General features: G+C 46.4%; 1 protein-coding gene across 2 annotated transcripts in view; it reads left to right on the forward strand.

The window, feature by feature from the left end:
* The window catches only part of NSF (N-ethylmaleimide sensitive factor, vesicle fusing ATPase), an 88,154-nt gene that overhangs the window by 36,324 nt on the left and 29,683 nt on the right, over positions 1–22,147 (forward strand). For both annotated transcript variants that reach the window (XM_051640367.1, XM_051640366.1), the window contains exons 8-12: positions 4,151–4,306; positions 16,484–16,683; positions 18,760–18,925; positions 19,446–19,520; positions 20,154–20,341. In XM_051640367.1, the coding sequence (XP_051496327.1) occupies positions 4,151–4,306; positions 16,484–16,683; positions 18,760–18,925; positions 19,446–19,520; positions 20,154–20,341 (785 nt within the window). The remainder of the gene's footprint in view (positions 1–4,150; positions 4,307–16,483; positions 16,684–18,759; positions 18,926–19,445; positions 19,521–20,153; positions 20,342–22,147) is intronic.

Below are 22,147 nucleotides of genomic sequence, written 5' to 3' on the forward strand. Positions count from 1 at the left end.
GCATCACAGCAAGCACTGATATTTTAATATTCAAAGCCACATGGTGACTTGTGGTCTTCCTCCTAGCATGGAGAGGGGTAAAGAGTGTGGTCCTGGGGGAGAGCTGCTCAATTGGGAATAGGAATCCTGGAAAACTGTGCTTCAGTTTCATTGCTGCAGACAAGACCAAAGAGCTGCTTCTGCCTCCATTTCCTTCTGTCAGACTGGTGCTTTATTTAATCTTCTCATTGATCTGAGGCAGAGCTACTTAATGTGCTTTGTTAGTCCCTGGAGAATTGTAAAGTTGTGAATAATTAAATTCTGAGAGGAGATAAAAGTGTCACTGAGCAATGACTTCAATAAAAGGCCTTTTTTTTTTTTTTTTTTCAATAGACAAGAACTGTAATCGTGAAAAAAAGCACTAATTTTGTTTTTTTTTCCCTTAGCATAAAATCGTAAGTTAAGAAACCAATGGATGATGTTTTAATTCAATCTACAAGAATCTGATTGTGATCAGCTGCAGCCAGAAGAGGGGGGTGTAGGCCAAGTTCTGCAGGGAGAAGAACATCCCTGCCTGAGCTCAGACCTGCTGGAGTGGAGCAACCAGACAGTAACTGCCCAGAGATCAGGGACTCAGGTGCTCTCTGCTGCCCTACCTGCTCCTGCCGTGTCAGAGACATGGGCTTGGTTGTTTAAATTGATACTCTTGGAATTGAAGGATTGATTCCAGCTGTGCTTAAGACCAAGATTTACAGCAATCCAATGCAGCTAGCACTGAACTTTCATCTAGTGTATGTCATGGATTTGTTGACGTTAACTCATTATCTGACTCTCTGTGAAGTGTCTCTGGAGGAGGTTAAAGAACAAATCAGCAAAATGCACAGTTGCAGTTGGCCAGGACTGGCTTTTTAGGGGAGATCATAGAATCATAAGATACTTAAGGTTGGAAGGGACCTTAAAGATCACCAGGTCCCAACCTCTCTGGTTGGGCAGGGACACCTTCCACTAGACCAGGCTGCACAAGCCTCATCCAACCTGGCCTTGAACACCTCCAGGGATGGGGCAGCCACAGCTTCCCTGGGCAACCTGTTCCAGTGTCTTACTGCCCTCATGATAAAGAATTTCTTCCTGATGCCTCACCTAAATCTCCCCTCTTCCAGTTTAAAACCATTACCCATTGTCCTGTCACTGCCCTCTCTGGTGAAAAGTCCCTCCCCAGCTTTCCTGGAGCCCCTTCAGGCACTGGAACGTGCTCTAAGGTCTCCCTGGAGCCTTCTCTTCTCCAGGCTGAACACCCCAACTCTCCCAGCCTGTCTCCAGAGCAGAGCTCTTCCAGCCCTTGGATCATCTTGGTGACCCTTCTCTGGACCCTCTCCAACAGCTCCATGTCTCTCCTGTGCTGAGGGCTCCAGAGCTGGACACAGCACTCCAGGTGGGGTCTCAGCAGAGCAGAGCAGAGGGGACAATCCCCTCCCTGGCACAACTCCTTATTGTGACGCAGGCCAGGACACAATTGACCTCTGGGCTCCAGTGCTCACTGGTGGCTCATGTCCAGCTTCTCATCTCCTCCTACCCCCAAGTCCTTTTCCTCAGGGCTGCTCTCCAGCCATTCTCCCCCAGCCTGCATTTGTGTCCGAGATAATGGTCCCCAGGGACAATCCTGTAAAGCCCTGTGAGTATCTAAGAAAATACAAGACCTCCCATTTCTGTATGAATTAAAGATAATCTTCAGTCTTTGCTTTCTCCCTGGGTTTTGATGTCCCTGTTGGTTTCTTTGGTAGCTTAGCACAGTGATGCTGCTGAAGGCCATTTGGGAGCCTGGCTGTAACTGATAGTGTCAGTGCTTGGTTATAAAACCCCTTGAATAAACTGAGACTGGATGGGTTTCTCTCCTTGGTGACCAGTGATAGGACAAGAGGAGATGGGGTCAAGTTGCACTAGGGAAGGTTCAGGCTGGATATTAGGAACAATTTCTTCCCAGAAAGAGTGGTGAGGCCTTGGAAGAGGCTGCCCAGGGAGGTGGGGGAGGCACCATCCCTGGAGAAGTTCATCAAACAGGCAGACGTGGTGTTTCAGGAGATGGTTTAGTGTTTGGGGGTTGTAGGGTGGGTGGTTGGGCTTGATGATCTTGAAGGTCTTTTCCAACCTTTATGATGATTTTATGATTCTATGATTCAATCTCAGCATTGTTCTTAGAGGAGCATTGGTGCTTGTTGCCTACCTCCTAATTATCCTGAGCGCTTCAAAGCTTCTCTGAAAAGGGAGTAAGGAGCTCAGGCTAAAACTCGTGTGGTTACAACAAAAGGGAAAGGAGGAGGTTGCACCACTCATGGAGGCTGCAAAACCTGCTCTTGGGGAACCTGGCTGAATTTGGACTAGCTCTAGAAGAGGTTCTGGAACAGAGGTTCTGAGCTGTGGTGGGTTGCTAAGGCTGGCTTTTACCTTTTTGTGAAGTAAGTAGCTGACCTCATGAGTGTTCCATGTAACCTTGCTTAAAAAAGGCTCTGGAATGTGAGGACTCAGTGATGGCAAATGTGCTGTTTTGAAAAGGGTTCCAGAGCTCCAGATCTTTGCACTTGGAACTCAACAGAAAGTGTAATAAAGAATCAAATGAGTGGATATCTGTAGAGATGTTACACTGGGAAGGGTCAGCCTGCCTTCTGATAGGGCAGTCCTGCCTACCTAGACAGACCTACCCCTGGAGATCATGACAGGAATCAAGAAGTGTGGGAATTAGGGCTGACCTAGTCTGCTTGTTGGTCACAGCTCTTCCAGCAAAGTTCCTAGTTAAAGTTTCTTTTAAAAGAAGCTGAAAAGAAATCTGTAAGGTAGAAGGTTCTTGTGGAAGTAGGTGGGTGATGAAAGGGTGTAAGGATGAAAGGCTATTGCCAGTGGAGTTCAGCATGAATCTCTACTGGGGCCTTTGCTTTTCATTATCATCATGGAATAAACTGACTGAGTGATGAGGTAACAAAACTTCATCTTCTGGAGCTCTGTGACTAAAAAATAAAATGCCAGAGGAAATTTGATAAAAATAAATGGAAAGTGATGTGTGGGAGGAAGAGGTCTTCTAACTTCAGTCAAAAATGATTGCTGTTTTGGGCCAGGATCCCAGGTATGACAGTTTTGAGGAAATACTGGACCCGTGTTCAGCAGCCTGAGCCCTGTTAGGAATTGTTAAGTGTGGATATTGAGAATTATTGCAGTTTATTAATAAAGGAATATGAATGAAGTGAAGCATAGTTTTTCTACCTGTATTTAAGATAGAAACAAGCCCGAGTGCATGCAGTTCTAGGCTGCCTGTCTGCCCAAGGATGTAGCAGAAACAGAGAAGGCTGAGAGGAGAAGAACTTGGGTGCTCCAGGGTAGAGCAGATGCTGCCAGAGGAAGGAAGAACAAGTGAGGATTGCTGTGCCTGGAGAAGGCATGACTGAGGAGGGTGCTGGACGAGCCTAATATCATAGGATGTGTGGGGTTGGAAGGGACCTTTAAAGGTCATCTAGTCCAACCCCCATGCAGTGAGCAGAGACCTCTTGAACTAGATCAGGTTGCTCAGAGCCCCATCAGGCCTGACCCTAAATGGGACTTCCAGGTCAGACCCATGTCCAGCCAACCCGGTGCTTGGTTTCCAGCGTTAGCCAGGAGGAGGATGGGGTCTTAAACTAGAGCAGGGGAGATTTAGATTGGGTATCATGAAGAAGTTCTTTCCCAGAAGGGTGAGGAAGCACTGGAACAGGTTGCCCAGAGAGGTGCAGGAGGCCCCATCCCTGGAGACATTCAGGGAAGGTGCTCTAAGGTCTCCTTGGAGCCTTCTCCTCTCCAAGCTGAACACCCCCAACCCCCAGGGAAGCAGTGATGGCACCGAGCCTGACAATATTCTAGAAACATTTGAACAACACCCTCAGGGACATGGTGTGAACTTTGGGGTTGTTCTGTCCTGGGGCAGGAGTTGGACTTGGTGATCCAGGCTGTCTGAGAAGGTGGTTGAGCCACCATCCCTGGAGACATCTAGAAAGACAGATGTGGTGCCAGGGGACAGGGTTTTGTGGTGGACGTGACAGAGTTAGGGTAGTGGTTGGACTGGATGAAGGTCTTTTCCAACCAGAATGATACTGTGATACTGTAATTCTGCTGCACTACCTGTTTGAAATGGTTCATTTATTTTTTGCAGGGAAATCAAAGACCAAGGAGAACCGCCAGTCGATCATCAACCCAGACTGGAATTTTGAGAAGATGGGCATTGGGGGCCTTGACAAAGAATTCTCAGATATTTTCCGACGAGCTTTTGCTTCTCGAGTGTTTCCACCTGAAATTGTGGAGCAAATGGGTGAGTATGACCTGGATATGGGCAGGATACAGGGTGCAGGCCTGTTGGTGGTTTGTAAAGAATGGCTCCAGTGAACCCCCTTATGCTGCTGTCACTGGGCACTTGCTCAGGGGTCAAACAGACCAACAAACCCTATTCTTCCCCTGTTGCTCCCAAATGTCTTATATACTCTAGTTCCCGGGCTAAAGAGGAGGGGCAAAGAACCAATGTGAGTACTCAGCACTGCACATGAAATGTCTGAACAAATGAGATACAGGATTTAACTGAATACTTTTATTTTGGACCTCAAATGCTCTCTGTTCTTTCAAATGCTTCACTTATTCTAGCAGGGAGACTGAACACTCCTATTCCTGACTCACTGGCCATGGACTGTCTATGTAGGTCAAAGGAAATTCTGTCTTAATGATTTTGCCTTATATATTAAATACTTGTCCTGGCAGTTGCACTATAAACTTGTGCTCTTCTCACAGCATTAGCCCAATAAATAGAGTATTTTTTGTGATCTGTGCCTGGTCGGGTTTGAAATGCTGGGAGGATGTACAGGCCGTGGCACGTCTTGGAGTTTGTGAAATAAAAGCACAGATTCTAAATATAACAATTTTTTGGGTTTGGGGGAAGGAAAAGCAGTCCCATTACTTTGTAAACATGTGCTGGCAGGCAGATCCATGGTACTGGTTTTAATTTTCAGTAAGCAATATGCAGCTGCAGGTTATCTTGTTTTGTCACATCAAGTGGCTGGGGATGTTATAGCTGATCCTCCTTCTGTGAATATCATCTCTATGGGTTTGTATTTATACTTGGAATTCGTAGCTGTATAATTTCTGTGTATGTTTATATTGCTTGTTCCACCTTCCCTCTCACCACAAATGAAGCAATCAGGATTTTGATTACAGACCAGATTTTCCTCAGAAGACACCTCCTGTTTGTGTGTGGCTGTGTCAAGCGGGTCCATTTCCAGGGCTTGTGGGATTGATGTGGAAGTAAACTTCCCTGTGAGGTGTGTGAAGTCTTTTCTTAGTGATTTGAACACTTTGGGAGAAACACTGAAGAAACCCTGTGGGCTAAATCAAATTAGTGCCAAATTTTCTCTCTCCTGCCTTTTTGCTTCATATCAGTCTGGTAGCCAAGGCCTTCTGGGGGCTGATCTTGGTTTGGGTCTCTTGATTTTTGTGGCTGTGGGCAAGTTGTAACTTCTCTGCCTCTGCTTGAGAATGTCAACTGCTTTGATTTTTTAAGTATTTAGCTGCTCTGCAGAGAGAGGAAATGAGAGAAATGGCAATGGCTGTTGGAAGAAAAGCTTTTATGTAGATACTCTGTTGTGTCCAGTTCAGAAGTGTTGCTGGCAGCTGGTTTTTGGAAGCACAAGCATCACTTACTGGAAATATTTTTACCTTCCAGAGCAACTGTCATATATATTCATGGCTGCAGTGCAGAGTCCTTAGCTGTGGCCCTGGGTGAAGGTAAAAGATTCACACTCTGGGAATTTTTGTCAGTGTCACAGGACTGTGATGAGAAATATGTTGGTAGAGTTGGGGTAATTAGAGCTTGTTTTCATTTTGCTGTAGCTTCTCCCATCCAGCCTTCCTGGCTGCCTGCAGTCTGGCAGCTTGTTAAGCAGCCATGTGTCAGACTAGGGTTCCATTCCCTTGGTATTACCATTAGCTGAATTAACCTGACAGCCTGGCACTCTGGTGACAACAACTCTGCTGTGGAGGAACCTACATCTCCATCAGGTATCTCTGGAGAAGGTGGGAAATCTTGTTGACCTCAGGGTGAGGTTGTGGAGCTGCTCTACAGGGTGTGGTCCTCGGATGGTTCCTCTTGGTAATTGGTGTTGCTTAACACAGGAAGAAAAAAATTCTCTGCAGGACCACTGGTATTTTGATTACCCTGGGCAATGAATTAAAGGTGTGCCATATTATTTATATAAATACATATCCCTTGACTCGTGCATGTTTACACACATACTACACAAAGAAACATTTTTCTGGTAAGGAGTGAGACTCCAAGCAGAGCTCTCTGCTCTCTGATTAACCCCAGGGCTAAAGAGCTTATCTGAAATTTGGAAAAACAAAACTTTCTGACATTCATTTTCTCTGCCTTAGTTATAACTTGCTCTTAACTGTATTTCAGATCTGAAATGTCAGTGTGACAGCTGTTCACCTTTGTCTGTAATTTATTGGGAGAGGAACAGAAAGAATTTGCTTGCTCGCTGATGCTCTCGTGCTCACCCATTTCTGGTCTCTGCCCCGTGCTCACAGGCTGCAACTTCCATGCCAAATGCAATAAATATTTCTGTCCTGTAACTACACAGAGGCTACACAGAGGCTCCACAGACCCTTCAAAAATTGTTTGCAATTTGTGTGGTTTATCTACCTTCCAAGGAATGTTCTGGGCTTGGAGCATATAAATCAGCATTAGTTAACCCATATCATCCAAGTGTGTAAATACTATTCTGATGCTACAATCTTTGGTTAATCCAAGAAAAGAAGTCTGAGATCAACTTCAGTTGATCATTAACCTTTGCCATAGCTCCCTGCTGCCCTGTAAAGAGGCAATTTCTTTTTCCCTGCCCATGCTTTTCCTATACATGGATAGGAAAAGCACTGGGATTCTGGTCACTTTGGAACTGCAGTGGGACCTTCATCAATTTAAGCTGTTTGCTTTCTAGGGCTGCAGTTTCACAGTCACTTACTGGAGATTCACAGGTTGTCTCTTAATGTTTGAGTGCCAAATGGGAATACTTACCTGCATGAGGATTGAGAAAGGTGCTCTGAAACAAAAGGGGCACTCCTTTCCTCCGGTGATGCTTCTAGGAAGGCAGTTCACAGCTGCAGGGCTCTGGTGGAGGTGGGACAGCAGACACATCCTGAAGGACACCCAAGTGACCCAGGGAGCCATCCTCCTTTTCAAGCCAGGGCCAGATCTCTGTGACATCCAGCTCACAGTCAAGCTGTGCAGCTTCATGGTGAACTGCAGCCTGGGTTTGGTTACTCTTTGTTGCAGCTCAGAGCATCTTCTGCTCAAACTAGAGCTTCTCTTTATTTAATAACACAGTATTTTTCTAAGCTCTTCCTGCCCTCCCTTCACATCCATGCTGAGGTGCTGGTTTTTCTGCTGAGACTTTAAATTCAGCTCCTTCAATGGCTTGTGCCATTATCTAACATTTAAGATTGCTGAATACTTAGAACACTGGTCTCTCTTCCCCGCCCCCAGCTCTAACAAACCTTCAGGACCTTCAGCCTTTTGGACTCAAGTTTTTGGTACTTGGTGCCCAGAGCTGCAAATTTGAACAAAACTGAAAAACATTTTCTCAGACCTGAAAAGGAAGTTCCAGCACTGAATTCTTGTTTCTCTTTTCCAAGAACACTCCAGTGTCTCCATACATTGAAAAACAATCTTGGCTTTCAGTGGGGAAGTGGTTTTTGTGACGCGTGTGGCACATTAGTTTGTTGAAGAGGCTGCTGGAAAAGCAGGTTCCGTCTGTAGGTGTCATTGTTACTTTTTGATAACAAATATAGAGGTGGTTGGTGCTACAGGTCACATTCCCTTTGAGAGACTGAAATGGAACCCAAATTCCCCATCCTCTCCCCTTGCCATCAGCAAGTAGGTTAAATCAGACTTTTCCAAGGTGATTTCTGTTTCTTGATACCCACCTTAACTTGTGCTCTCACCTCTTGGGATCGGTTGGTTTCAGTGCTCTGTATTTTCACCATATAAAAGTGAAGCATTAACAAAGCACAAGAGGAACATTCAAATGAGCAGATACTCAGGTATTATTTTTGTTCTTGGATTCTGGCTGGGAAGTGGAGGCTTGTCTTCTAAGGTGTCTTAAAAATTAATACCTTAATGTCCTTGAAGCACTCAGATACTATAAGAGAAGAGTAATAATGGAAAGGGTCTTATCCAGTCTATTCTTAAAACAGGATAATTTAAATGAAAAATCAATCTCAGATATGTCTAACCTGTAATTGAGGTGACAGGAATGCCAGAACCTCTCAAGGCAGCTGATTCCACTGCTCAGAGCATCTTTACTGTCAACATTTTTCAAGTATTTATTCTCAATCTTGCAGCAGTTCCATCATAAATGGTTTAATTCTTTTATGTTTTTGGACAAGGCTTTTGCACACTTGTCTGTTCATGTTTCTCCTCAGTATTCTCACAGCTACAGCTCAGATTCTTAAACCATTTCTCACAGTGATAACCACTGGCTCACCAGTGGTGGTTGTTTCTTTTCCCTTGATGGTTCCTCACTGCTCAGCAGTGTGATGCCCAAATCAGGCCACAGGAACCGAGGTGCTGTTCAAGTCCAGGTCAGCTGGCAGGTTTTCTCTGTGCCTCGACAGAGGTACAGACAGTTCCTCCAGAGATCATCTAGTCTAACCTCCCTGCTAAAGCAGGATTGCACAGAGCACTTTACCCAGGGCTGCATCCAAGTGGGTCTTGAACATCTCCAGAGAAGGAGGCTCCACAAGGTCCCTGGGCAGCCTGTCCCAGGGCTCTGCCACCCTCACTGTACAGAAGTTTTTCCTTCTATTTCCATGTCACTTCCCATGTTCCAGCTTGTGCCCGTTGCCCCTCATCTTGTCACTGGGAACTACTGAGCAGAGTCTGGCTCCATTGTCCCTGCACCCACCTTAGATACTCACAGGCATTAATAAGGTGGCCAAGAAGGCCAATGCCATCCTGAGGTTCATTAGGAGGAGTGTGTCCAGGAGATCAAGGGAGGTTCTCCTCCCCTTCTACTCAGCCCTGGTGAGGCCTCACTTGGAGTGTTGTGTCCAGTTCTGGGCTCCTCAGTTCAAGAGGGACAGGGATTGACTGAAGAGAATCCAAGGGAGGCTACGAGGGTGGTGAAGGGACTGGAACATCTGTCTGATGAGGAAAGGCTGAGAGACCTGGGGCTTTTCAGTTAGAGAGGAGAAGGCTGAGAGGGGATCTGATTAATGTCTATAAATACGTGAGGGCTGGGCCTCAAGAAGGCAGGACAAGCTCTTGTCACTTGTGTCCTGTGATAGGTTGAGGGGCAGTGGATTCCAACTGGAGCCCAGGAAGTTCCACCTCAAGATGAGGAAGAACTTCTTTCCTGTGAGGGTGACAGAGCCCTGAGACAGGCTGCCAAAAAGGCTGTGGAGTCTCCTTCTCTGGAGACTTTCCAGACCTGTCTGGATGCCTTTCTGAGTGCCCTGCCCTAGTTTTGGTCCTGCCCTGTCAGTGGGGTTGGACTGGATGATCTTTGGAGGTCCCTTCCAACCCCTGACATCCTGTGATTCTGTGATTCCTAATGAGGGTGTTATGGGATAAAGTGTCATTTCTCTGCGATGCTCTGGGGGAAGTGTTTCATGAGGCATTTACAAATTATATCAAGTTGACTTTCTGAGTAGACATAAACGATCCAGCTTTGTCCCAGAGAGTAGAAAATGCTGCTGAGATTTCTGGCTATTGACATTCAGGTGGGATAAGACTGTAAACATCACCTGCTGTGTTCAGTAATCCCAACAGCTGTGCATGATCTTCCTCTTAAATTATCTACATTTCTGTATCTCCTCTATTAAGAGGCAGAGACATTTACACTTTTTCTGCTGCATTGATGAGTTCTTCCAAAGACTGGTTTGGTTTGTATATACTCTTATCAAAATCCCTTTTCTGTAGAGTCAGGGTTTTGTTTGTGCAGCCAAAGGCATTTTTTTTGGAAGCTTCTCTAAAGCTGATTTATTCTCCTTTTTCTCACATTCCATCAGAAGTTGATAAATGTCCTGACATTGTTGTGAACCTGCTTGTTGCCTCCTGATGTGTGCATACATGAAACTTTTCCCAGCCAGCCAAAGTCTGAGGAGAAAAGCTGTGATCAGAGGGCTGGGGACAACTCACTGATTTGGTTCTCTTCTCTTTACAGTGGCAAGTGATTTGGGAGATGAAAAAACCTGCCTGTTGAGGGTCCACTTCAAATAAAAAACGTCTGTTTCAGGTGTAGCTCTTTCCCTGTCCCAGCTTTGAATTAAAAACAGAAACATCTTCCTTTTTGCCTGTCAGTGGCACATAAATCCTGCAGGAAGATTAACTGGAGGCTGGAATAATGCTGGGCTTACAGGATGAGAGGAGGGGGAAATTCCACACAGCTCCATTTTTGGGGAAATTTCCTCTGTGTGGCAGGTGAGGTCTGGGAACCCTGATCTTCCTCTAACCTGCTTGAAGATCAGTGTGGAGAGATAAAATCTCTCCCTGATCTGTTCAGGATTGATATTTCGCTATTGTAAGTTCCCAAGAGTTACATCTGAATGATACAATCACAACTGAATGCTTTGATTTTAATTAAAAGGGGAATTACACTCTCAGAGAGAAAACCCCTATGATACTAAACCACTTCTGATCATTCAAAAAAAAAAAAAAATGAACAGTGAGAGTTGAACAAATAAGCTTCACCTTGTCTTTGGGTAAGTGACATTGTGGTTCAATATACTGCTTGATTTCTCTTGGTAACACTAATAACTTACTTATCCTTAGCAGTTTTTATTATTTTTCCCTAATATTTTGTGTAGAATGTTTCCCATGTTGGTGTATCTGAGTTCCTGTTAACAAAGCTATTCAGCCTCTAACTGTGTGTCATTCAATTGCATAATTAAGGGTTACGTTAAGGGAGTGACCTTTGATTTGGAGTCCTGAGGGAAGCCTCACGAGGCAGGGATGTCTGCACTGCTAATCACTTGTGTTTAGAAGTTTCTCATCATAGTATTGACATTTGGGCTACATTGGTGAAATCAGCAAAGGGGAGATAAACTTAATCAACATTCCTGTGTGGTGCACAGGATCCCACTGTGACTTGAGAGGTAACATTTGTAGTTTGTCATCACCTGCCTATTTTAATCAAGTCCTGCTTGTGTTTAAAACTTTAATTTTAGCCAGGTGAACGTAGCAATGCAAGGAAACCTCAACTGGTGGAGCTTGTGGCAATTTTATTTGAAGAGGAACTAATTGCTTTGGTCTCAGGAATGTTCTTCCACCTGACTGAGGCCCAGCCCTCAATGGTGCGTGTTTGGTGGACACTGAGTCTTGCAGCAGATGGTCAGATGGCCCTTGATGTTCAGATGTGGGGGAACATGTGTGTGTTACTTGCTAAAGGCTGAGTGTGGACTACCCAGCACTGTCAGCTTGTCTGGGTGAGGTTTGGCAGTGGTCACCTGCTCTCAGGGAACCTGCTGTGTCCCAGAGCGGGCAGTTTTGCTCTAGAGGGGTGTGTAGCTGGTGGCATGGTACAGTGAGGGCTTTGGCAGGCAGCTGGAGCAGTGGCCTAGTGTTGACCAGCCTTCTGTCTTTATTCTTCCAGCAACAGCTTCTGTCCTTTCAGCAGTTCATGTTTTTTGTTGTTGTGTTTGTTGGGTTTTTGTTTTTTTTCTGTTGTGTTTTTTTTTTTTAATTACTGACCATCAGTGAAGGACCTGGGGGGGTTCGTTGACAGAGGCTGAACATGAGCCAGGGTGTGCCCAGGTGGCCAAGAAGACCACAGCATCCTGGCTGGTACCAGGCGTGGTGTGGCCAGCAGGAGCAGGGCAGGGATCATCCCCTGTGCTGGCACTGGTGGGGCCAGACCTGGAATGCTGGGGTCAGTTCTGGGCCCCTGGAGACAAGAAGGACATGGAGGGGCTGGAGCGTGTCCAGGGAAGGGCAAGGGAGCTGGGGAAGGGGCTGGAACACAAGGGTGAGGAGGAGCAGCTGAGGGAGCTGGGGGTGTCCAGCCTGGAGACAAGGAGGTGAGGGGAGACCTGCTGGCTCTGCAGCTGCCTGAGAGGAGGTTGGAGCCAGGGGGGTCGGGCTCTGCTCCCCAGGAACAAGTGACAGGAGCAGAGGGAACGGCCTCAAGTTGTGCCAGGGGAGGCTGAGGTTGGAGCTTGGGAACAGTTTCTCCCTGGCAAGAGTTGTCAGGGCCTGGCCCAGGCTGCCCAGGGCAGGGGGGGAGTCCCCATCCCTGGAGGGGTTTCCAAGCCCTGGAGATGGTGCTGAGGGACATGGGGCAGTGGTGGCCTTGGCAGGGCTGGGGGAACAGTTGGACTGGCTGAGCTTAAAGGCCTTTTACAACCAAAAATGATTCCATGATTCCATAAGAGATGATACTGCCTCATGAGAAGTGAGTTTGAATAGGAAGAGGGAGAAGCTGCTAGGAGGGCTTCTAATCAAAATTGTCCAAGGTCTTGTTTCCTCAGAGTTCTCCAGATGTCACCCTGCCAGTTTGCCTTTTGCTTTCCATGTGCTCCCACTGTGGGAGAGGAAGCTCCAGATTCAGGAAGCCCTTTGCTCTGTTCATGCAGGGGAGTGGAACGTTTGGGCTCTTCAAGAACTTCAGGGTTTTTTTGGGCTGGGGAAGAGAAGCTCCCAGTGGATATAACTGGGTTTTACCTCCTTCTAGGAGAGAGGTTGTGAATTGCAGGTAAAGTAGAAAAAAATGAGGACACTGTAGCTGTGTTTCTGTTTTGAAGGTGAGAAAGAAGATCCTCTGTGGTACAATTTACCTGCTGCTTTCAAGATGCTCCCAGGCCTGTTCATCTACATGTGCCCCAACTTGCTGGTAGCCTTTCCATAGCCTCTCTGGAGCACATGGAGCTGTCTGGGCATCAGGTTGCTTGGGATTTCCCTTCAGAGGATCACTCATCATCCAAATCCTGCTTTGTGCTGGTTGGCTACAGAGCTGATCATGTTCCTCCACAGAACACCTTGACAATACCTTCTGTGACATTGATGTGACAGGAATAGCTTTTAATTGATCTGTTCCTCATTCGTTCCTGTGGGAGATTTGTCTTTCCTGACAGTCTGTAATTGTTTATGTTTCACTCCTAGATGCCTGGAAGTTGACAAATCAGTTCTTCTTAGCTAGATCTCTTTGATTGTTGTAGTATTTTTTTTTATTTGCAGAGAAGCCCAGAAAGATCTGCATCAGGGGAGGTTTAGGTTGGATATCAGGAAAAGGTTTTTCACCCAGAGGGTAGTTGAGCACTGGAACAAGCTCCCCAGGGCAGTGGTCACAGCACCAAGCCTGCCTGAGTTCCAGAAGCCTTTGGATGATGCTCTCAGGCACATGGGGTGATTCTTGGGGTGCCCTGCACAGAGGCAGGAGTTGGACTCGATGATTCTGTTGGGTCCCTCCCAACTCAGCATATTCTATCATTCTGTGATCTTTGAGCTTTGTTGCTGTGTTTAATCAGTGCAGCCTTATTGCTCTCTGAGGTTTTGGTAGAGATCAGGTGCTTCTCGCAGCAACATTCCCCTGAAACTTCATTTCAGTGTGTGAACAACCCGAAAGGGAGAGCCAGTGGTGCCTGCAGGTAATGGAAATTATTGTGTATTGAGCAGCTACTTAGAAGGAAATGAATTCTTTCTCCCTGTAATATTCAGGAGTAAATGAAATCACAGTTGAGTGCTGGTAAATTAATAAAGGAGAAAAGCACTTGTTCTTAGAGGCAGGACATTGCTGTGAGGTCTGTGCAGCCATGAGGACTCTGGAGTGTGGGGTGAACTTACCGTGGAGCTGAGACAGCCCAGAGGCCAGCAGGGAAGTCATTCCACCCGGGTGACAAGTAACTTGGTGTGCCCAAGCTTGTTAAACTTGTGATGATGGCAAAAACTGAATTCATGTCCTCCAAGGCTGAGCTCTGGGCCAGCACTTTGCTACTTTCTGAATTTTTTCTTCGTGTGAATCTTAAGCTCTGCAGGACCCTGGCTGGGTGGCTGGCATCTTTAAGAAGTCAAACTGCAGGAATGTAGGGTAAAGCAAATCTTTTATGGGTGTGATCTACAGCTTGGAACAGTTTCCACTAATTCATGTCTTGCTTTTTCCCCTCAAACAATTAATTCATCAAGATTTCTAATTTTTCTTGAAACAAGGCAGGTTTTTTTTAATCTTCAAAAAAATAGTGATACCTCGTGTCCCTGGGAGGCTCTCTGGAGCACTCATATAGGGATCTTGTGCAGCAATGAGATGGAGCAAGAGAGCAGGAGAAGGTGCTCCTGGATTCCCTGCCTCTGTAACTAAACACTTGTGTTCCAGGTCAAGATCTTTGTGGAGGCAGATTCCACAGGTGCTGTTTTTGCCACAGGGTGCAGTGGTAACACCTTCCTCAAGGTCTCTTTCCTTAGGATGTCCTCACTGCTCTGGTCAGTGAGGATGATGGTGACGTGAGTGACCACTCTAGAGGAAGGGCAGCAGATGCAGGAGTCTTTCCACTTGTTGGTGCTGTGGGTGGCCCAGATGGTCTGAAACATGAGGATGAAATCCTGGGTCCATGGAGAGTGCATTGCTCTCTGCACACCTTTTCCAAGTGAAGAGACACAGTGAGGAACTAATGTTTTTTTTATTGTGCTTGAAACTGCATAGGAAGAAATAAGAGGGAAGAAACAAACTCCTGCTGTGTCCTGAATATTGAAAATACGTTTTTTCACTTGAAGTTTTGTCTATACATTTTGGTTTTCAGTATCAACTGGAAAATAGAAGAACTGATTCTATTGGAAATGCAAGGGCCTAGACAAAATAAGTTCTATATTTCTCTGTCCTGTTTCCTCACTGCTTTGTGACCAGCCAATATCCAGACTTGCTCTGCTCCTGAACCAGTCCTGTACATGCCTTTAAACTGGGCAGTGTAGCTCCTGGGTCTTGTCTTCTCTACGGGGCTTCTATTTCCCTCACTGGTTTTGTAGTTAGAGCCTCTGCTGTGAACCTGAGCCTTTCTGCTCCTTTGAGGCTCTCCCTGAGTCTGGTGCTCAGTGTTCAAAATGATCTTTGCTCTCCTATTTCAGGATTTTCCAACACTAGCCCCTTCAGATTGCTTCCAGGAAAAAGGTTCTGTCTTGATGCAGTTACTTTTTCTGGTTAGATAAATGCTGATAGTCCCATGAAATGAATAAACCAAACTTCATTGTTGACATGTGCTGGTACCACGACCTCTTTGAGCAGAGCATGAGGCAGAGCATAAAATATTCAGGCTGGAGGATATTCAGACAGTTGATAAAATGTGCCTGGGGGCTCACAAGTTGTAAATTTTATATGTTTAAAATTCCACAAATCCTTCAGGGAAACCTTTCTTGTTCACACTTGGGAGCCCTTCTCAGGGGCTTTGTCCAGCATTGCCCTCCACCCATTGTGCCTTCTTGTTTCTGAATTTAACTGCCAGAGCTCATGCACAGTGATCAAAGTCCTGATATTTGACTCAATTAGAATTTTTCAGGTCTTTCTAGTTACAGAGGTGGCTTTTTGGGCTGAAGGTTCTAGTGGTTCTTAGAAGATCTGCTTGAGGGCAGGAGGCTCTGCAGAGGGTCTAGACAGGCTTGACCCTTGGGCCAAGGACAATGGCATGAGCATCAATAATGCCAAAAGTTGGGTACAGCACTTTGGCCACAACCACCCCTGGCAGCGCTCCAGGCCTGAGGAGAAGTGGCTGGAGCTGCCCAGCAGAGGGACCTGGGGGTGCTGGTTGACAGCTGGATGAACATGAGCCAGTGTGTGCCCAGGTGGCCAAGAAGGCCAGCAGCATCGTGGGCTGCATCAGGAACAGTGTGACCAGCAGGACCAGGGAGGTGATCCTGCCCCTCTACTGAGCCTTGGTGAGGCTGCACCTCGAGCACTGGGTGCAGGTTTGGGCACCACAGTAGAGGAAGGACATGGAGGTGCTGGAGAGGGGGCAGAGAAGGGCAGAGAGGCTAGTGAGGGGTCTGGAGAACAGGTCTGATGAGGAGAGGCTGAGGGAGCTGGGGCTGTTGAGGCTGGAGAAGTGGAGGCTGAGGGGAGACCTCATTGCTCTCTACAGCTCCCTGAGAGGAGGTTGTGGTGAGGTGGGTGTTGGGCTCTTCTCCGTGGTGACCAGTGACAGGACAAGAAGAGATGGGGTCAAGTTGCAGCAGGGGAAGTTCAGGCAGGATATTAGGAACAATTTCTTCCCAGAAAGAGTGGTGAGGCCTTGGAAGAGGCTGCCCAGGGAGGTGGGGGAGGCACCATCCCTGGAGATGTTCATCAAACAGGCAGACGTGGTGTTTCAGGAGATGGTTTAGTGGTTGGGGGTTGTAGGGTGGATGGTTGGACTTGATGATCTTGAAGGTTTTTTCCAACCTGGATGATTCTGTGGCTCTGTTCTGTGATCACTTGATGGCTGCTTCCATCCTGAACCTGCTTTCTGACCTTCTTCTCTCTCGTTCCAGGCTGCAAGCATGTGAAAGGCATCCTCTTGTATGGACCTCCAGGCTGTGGTAAAACACTTATGGCCAGACAGATTGGCAAGATGCTGAATGCCAGGGAACCAAAGGTGGTCAATGGGCCAGAAATCCTCAATAAATACGTGGGGGAATCCGAGGCCAACATCCGCAAACTGTTTGCTGATGCAGAGGAGGAACAAAGAAGGGTAATGCAGACACAGCCCAAGAGTTGGGTCAGCTCGAGTGTGCCTGGAGAGTGACTGGGAAGGAGGTTTATAATCAGAAAATCGCTGCTTGCATTAAAAGACTGAGTCACTGCTTAGCTTGGGATTATAGTTATTCCTTGCAAGTCACTCAGTATTAGTGTTCTGCAGATCTACACACACACACAGCTGGAAAACAACCATAGGACCTGAAAAGGCTGCAGGTCTTCTAGCCAGCTGGGCTGGAGATGGACAGTTCAAATTCCATGCAGAATGATTTTGCAGGGCCCATCCCTCTGTGCTTTGTATCATGCTGTGTCACCTGCTCAGGAGGTGTGTAAAAAGGAGATTGCAACCATTTTGCTCTGTTTTTTCTTTTATTTTTTTTTGTTTGTTTGTTTGTTTTGAGGGGGTGACATAATTAATCTCTTTGGGGCAATGGATCCCAACTGGAGCCCAGGAAGTTCCACCTCAAGATGAGGAAGAACTTCTTTCCTGTGAGGGTGACAGAGCCCTGGGACAGGCTGCCCAGAGAGGTTGTGGAGTCTCCTTCTCTGGAGACTTTCCAGACCTGTCTGGATGCCTTTCTGAGTGCCCTGCTCTAGTTTGGGTCCTGCTCTGGCAGGGGGGTTGGACTCAGTGATCTTCAGAGGTCCCTTCCAAACCCTTGACATCCTGTGATTTTGTGATTCTTTGGATTTTTGCTCCTAAATTCAGGTGGCATGTAACGTAGGATGGATTTCAAATATGCCTTCATGGCTTCAGGTTTTTGGGTTTCAGGCTTATGAGTATATTATAATCCTTGAAGTCTTGTAACTTACACAGTACTAATTGTTATCAGCAGAAGACTAATGGATGAGAGCGGGGTCTCAAAACTAGACAGTACAGATCCTCTTTCTATCCATGACTCCAGCTGTCTCTCAAAAGCCAGTCTTCAGTTGGAAGGTGTAAATGGTTTATTCTGTGGGCTCTGGTACATTTTTTTTTTTGCTGTGGATCACTTAATCTTGACCAGGTTTCCTGGGAAAGAAAGGACAATTTCAGACAATTAAATACAGGGAAGTCTTTTCAGAAGACATTTGCAAAGGACATTGTATCCCTTTTAGTTGAACCTGACAAGCCTGCAGATAGTGATAGTGAAATAATTGAAATAATTTTATTTTATTCTGCAAAAGATTGATTAATCACTAAGTCAGCTTTTCATGGTGACCCATTAGTGGTCTAAACAATCCCCTTCTCTCTGGTTGTTGCAAGATCACTGCAAGCTGTGAGTGTCTTTTACTTTGCGATAACACACCTGTTAAAATAGACTTGATATTGGCTGGAGGGGCTGGTCCTGATGACAAGTTGGGAGATTAAAAAGGTCTCAAAAAGGTTGGTATTGTAATGACTCGTGTCTGGGGCAGATTGCCAGTGACAGCACATTTACCCAGTGTTCACGTCGTCTCCACTGTCCACAAAAGATGTTTTAGAGGTGGAATTTGAAGGGAAAAAGCTTCATCAGACAGTCACAAAAAGCAACCTGTTCTCTTAGCAGCTGCAACTGCTTCACCTTTGGGTGAACCTGGAAAGGAGCAGTTCTGTCCCTGATGGGCATGGGGTGAATGGACTCCTTAAAAATATTAAGAATAAAGCTACCCTGGCAAGCTGTGTGTTTGCTGACTTCAGTACCTGGGGGATTTCCCACCTTGGGTGCATCCCTCCACAGATGCACCTGGTCCCCCCTCTCCCTTTTGGGGGCTGTCTCAGACATCATGTGCTGTGACCCTTTGTCAGAGCTCGTGTTCCAGCCTTGGGTTTGTGCTTTTCTTGTTCCTGTTCCTTGAAACTCTTCTCCTCTTCCCCATGTCAGCTGTGGAGCCCTGTCTGTGGGCAGAGCCCACCACCCACCCCAGTTTGGATGGACAAGGTGCTATTGTGGGAGGGGTCTGGTTCATACACAACACGTGGTGCTAAACCCACGTGGATGTTCCCATCTTCTGTATCTCCGTGGCTGAGCGGGTTGAGAAGCTGCTGTTTTGCCTGGATTGCTTTCCATGGTGCCACGTGGCGTTTCTGACATGTTTTTCTCTCCAATAGCTGGGAGCAAACAGTGGAGTGCACATCATCATTTTTGATGAGATTGATGCAATCTGCAAGCAGAGAGGAAGCATGGCAGGTAGCACCGGAGTCCACGACACCGTTGTGAACCAGTTGCTGTCTAAAATTGATGGTGTAGAGCAGCTCAATAACATCCTGGTGATTGGTAGGAGGCTGCTTATTTGTTTCTCTGTTGTGGGGTCTGCCTGAAAACTGCTGATGTTTTGCTCAATTATGGGATGGGATGGGTTTGGTCCAATCCAAATGGGGTGTCTGGAGCAGTACCAGATGGAAGGAGATGATGCTGTAATCACCTGATATTGCTCCTTCCAACAATTCCCTTTAGCTTTTGATATCATGTGTTTTATAGTTGAAAGAAACTTGTAAGGAACAATACACATTGATGTGGTGGCATGTGAAGTAGTAGGGCTTCTCTAGCTGTGTTCTCTAGTTGTTCTGGTGCCAGGAGCCCTGCAGATCCAGCCATGGGTACAGGTTTGATCCCTCTTGCCCTAACCCTACTTCAGGACATGACTTTTCCAGTATTTCTGGAAGTGGAATATCTTTTGTCTGGTTTCTTGAGACTCTGTGAGGTATCTGCATAGATCTGTGGGCTGTATTAGGGAGCTGGAGACCCACTCAGTTAGCTCAGATACAGCTTATTTTGTTTTCAACTTTGATTTTAGGAATGACCAACAGACCTGACCTGATTGATGAAGCTCTGCTGAGACCAGGGAGACTAGAGGTCAAAATGGAGATAGGTAAGCAGGCTGACATGGTGCAATGTGTAAGCTCACGTGTGTTGCAGTAGGAAAGCAAATGTGACCATAGTGTGACCAGTTCACTGGGGTGGCTTAGGGGCTGAACTGATCATAGAATCATAGAATAGTTTGGATTGGAAGGGACCCTAAAGGTCATCTGGCTCCAACACCCCTGGACACTGGAAGGTGCTCTAAGGTCTCCCTGGAGCCTTCTCTTCTCCAGGCTGAACACCCCAACTCTCCCAGCCTGTCTCCAGAGCAGAGCTGCTCCAGCCCTTGGATCATTTTCATGGCCTCCTCTGGATGCATTCCAACAGGTCCACATCTTTCTTCTTTTGGGGCTTCTTTTTGGACACAGCACTTCAGGTAAGGTCCCACCAGGGCAGAGTAGAGGGGCAGAATCACCTCTCTGGATCTGCTGGCCACACTTCTTTTGATATAGCCCTGGATGTGGTTGGCCCTGTGGGCTGCAATTGCACAGTCATGTTTAAGGTCCCTTCCAACCCAACCCTTTCTGTCATTCTTTGATGAGTTGCTCTTGGTGAGAAAGAGCCTTTGGGAGTAGGACCATGGGGAGAGGGAGGGCTTTGCTGCCCTGAGACACTGAATGACTGGGGCTGTTTCACTCCCCAGGCCTGCCTGACGAGAAGGGGCGGTTTCAGATCCTCCACATCCACACGGTGCGGATGCGGGAGCACCAGCTGCTGGCTGAAGATGTGGACATTTCAGAACTGGCAGTGGAGACTAAAAACTTCAGTGGTGCTGAGTTAGAAGGTTTAGTCCGAGCTGCTCAGTCTACTGCTATGAACAGACACATAAAGGTCAGTCCTGTCATCTCTCACTGCAGCAGAAAAAGGGAAAATCATGTTTGGAGTCTCTTCGTGCTTCCAAATGGGTCATGGCACCTTGGCATGCCTTGGGGATGAAACTCACGTGGACATCACCTTTTCACTGTGCTGTTTACATGGTTCTGAATGACCTCTTTCATCTCCTGCCCTCCAAGTGGCTCCTGCATAGCTCAGTGGGAAGGGAAGGGGATTATTTGTTAGTGTATTTTGATAAAAACTGAAAATCTTTTGCTCAGGTTATGAATTGGACCCAGGAGATAAGAGGTGGAGTTGACAGCAGCCAGTCAGAGGAGAAGTCTCTGCTGGATGGATCAGTGTATTCATAAATGATCTGTAGAAGGGGGGAAAGAGAGGTTTCAAGCTCAAAGCTGTGGTCATGAAGATGGAGGCCACCCGTGGAAAACTGCAGAAGGCATTTGAAATAATGTGAAGGCACAAGATGCAGTCAGTGAATTTAAGTGTAAACTGGGGAGAGAGAATTCATAAAGGTGTAGGCCATGATAGGGACTGACCTGACCGTTGCTGGGGTCAACTTCATAGAGTTTTAATGATCTTGAAAGATCAGCTCCCTTACCAGGGAGAACAGCAAATGCAACATGATAATTTACAAGGAGAAGGACACAGAGCAAAAGCGAAGCTGTGGTTATGGATAAAATCCCTGGTGCATTTGAATCTGTGCCTTTCTGGGACACCCACCTGGAGAAGGTTATAGTAGGACAAGGGTATGGAAGGGCTGTCAGGAAGGACAGAGGTGTAGGAGGGTTTTCAGTGGAAGAATAGTTAGGATTTCTCAGCCTGAAGCAAATACAATGAAGGGTTATGAAAAAGCATGTGAAATAATGAATGAATAGGAATCAGTGGCTGGGAAGTGATTGTTCACCCTGTCCTACCACAAGACCTCAGAGAACAGCAGATGTTACCAGCAGGGCCCTGCTCCAAGTCAAGAACAGGAGATGTGCACTGTGTGAAGAAGTGTTTTAGCTGTGGAAGCAACCTTGTGCGCCAGGATGGCACTAATGTTAAGATCTTGGTCAAATTCAGAAGCAGTTCATGCAACATCTTCCATTTGGAATGAGGAACTCACTGGTAATTGTCTCAGTGTCCACAGAGATGAAATGTTCTCAGCTCCTGCCATTCTTGAGGAGCATTGCCTTGCCTTCCCAATGCCTGCTGATAGTGGGAGGTCAGTGTATCTTTAACTAGAAAGGAGTTAAGGACCATGAAATGTCAGGTTATATTAATCCCGATGCAAAACAGTATTTGGTGGTGTTGAAATATGAGATGATGAGTTGGTGAAGAAGGAAGCAGAAAGGTGCAGCCCCTTTGCTCCAGTGGCCAAGAACTGCTGTGAGTTACTGCAGAGAAAAGCCTTTCCCAGCAGGTCCACAACACTGGTGTATTTCTAAGTAAAATGTCTGCTCAGCCTTGAATCTGAAGAAAGCAAATAATATTTTCATTTAATCATGAATTGCTTAGATGATTGTATCTCTTGGGAACACTGCTACAGGAAAAATGGTCTTTCTGTTAATTATCCTTGTGTAGCCATAATACATGAAAAGTTACTAATTGTTTCCCTTAGCAAAATCCTCAGACATCACCAGTTTGTCATTTTCTTCTCTTCTGCCTCAAAAAAAAATAATCAGCACCTCTGGGGGTATTTTCATCCCTCACAAGCAAAACATTTTCTTTAAATAATTAATTTTTCTATATAGTTGATATTTTCAAGGCTTGAATTTTTTGGGTGAGTTTGGGGACCGTTAGTGTTTTGCTGTATTACCC

The sequence above is a fragment of the Apus apus genome, chromosome 25, assembly GCF_020740795.1.
Source record: "Apus apus isolate bApuApu2 chromosome 25, bApuApu2.pri.cur, whole genome shotgun sequence".
Classification (NCBI taxonomy): domain Eukaryota; kingdom Metazoa; phylum Chordata; class Aves; order Apodiformes; family Apodidae; genus Apus; species Apus apus.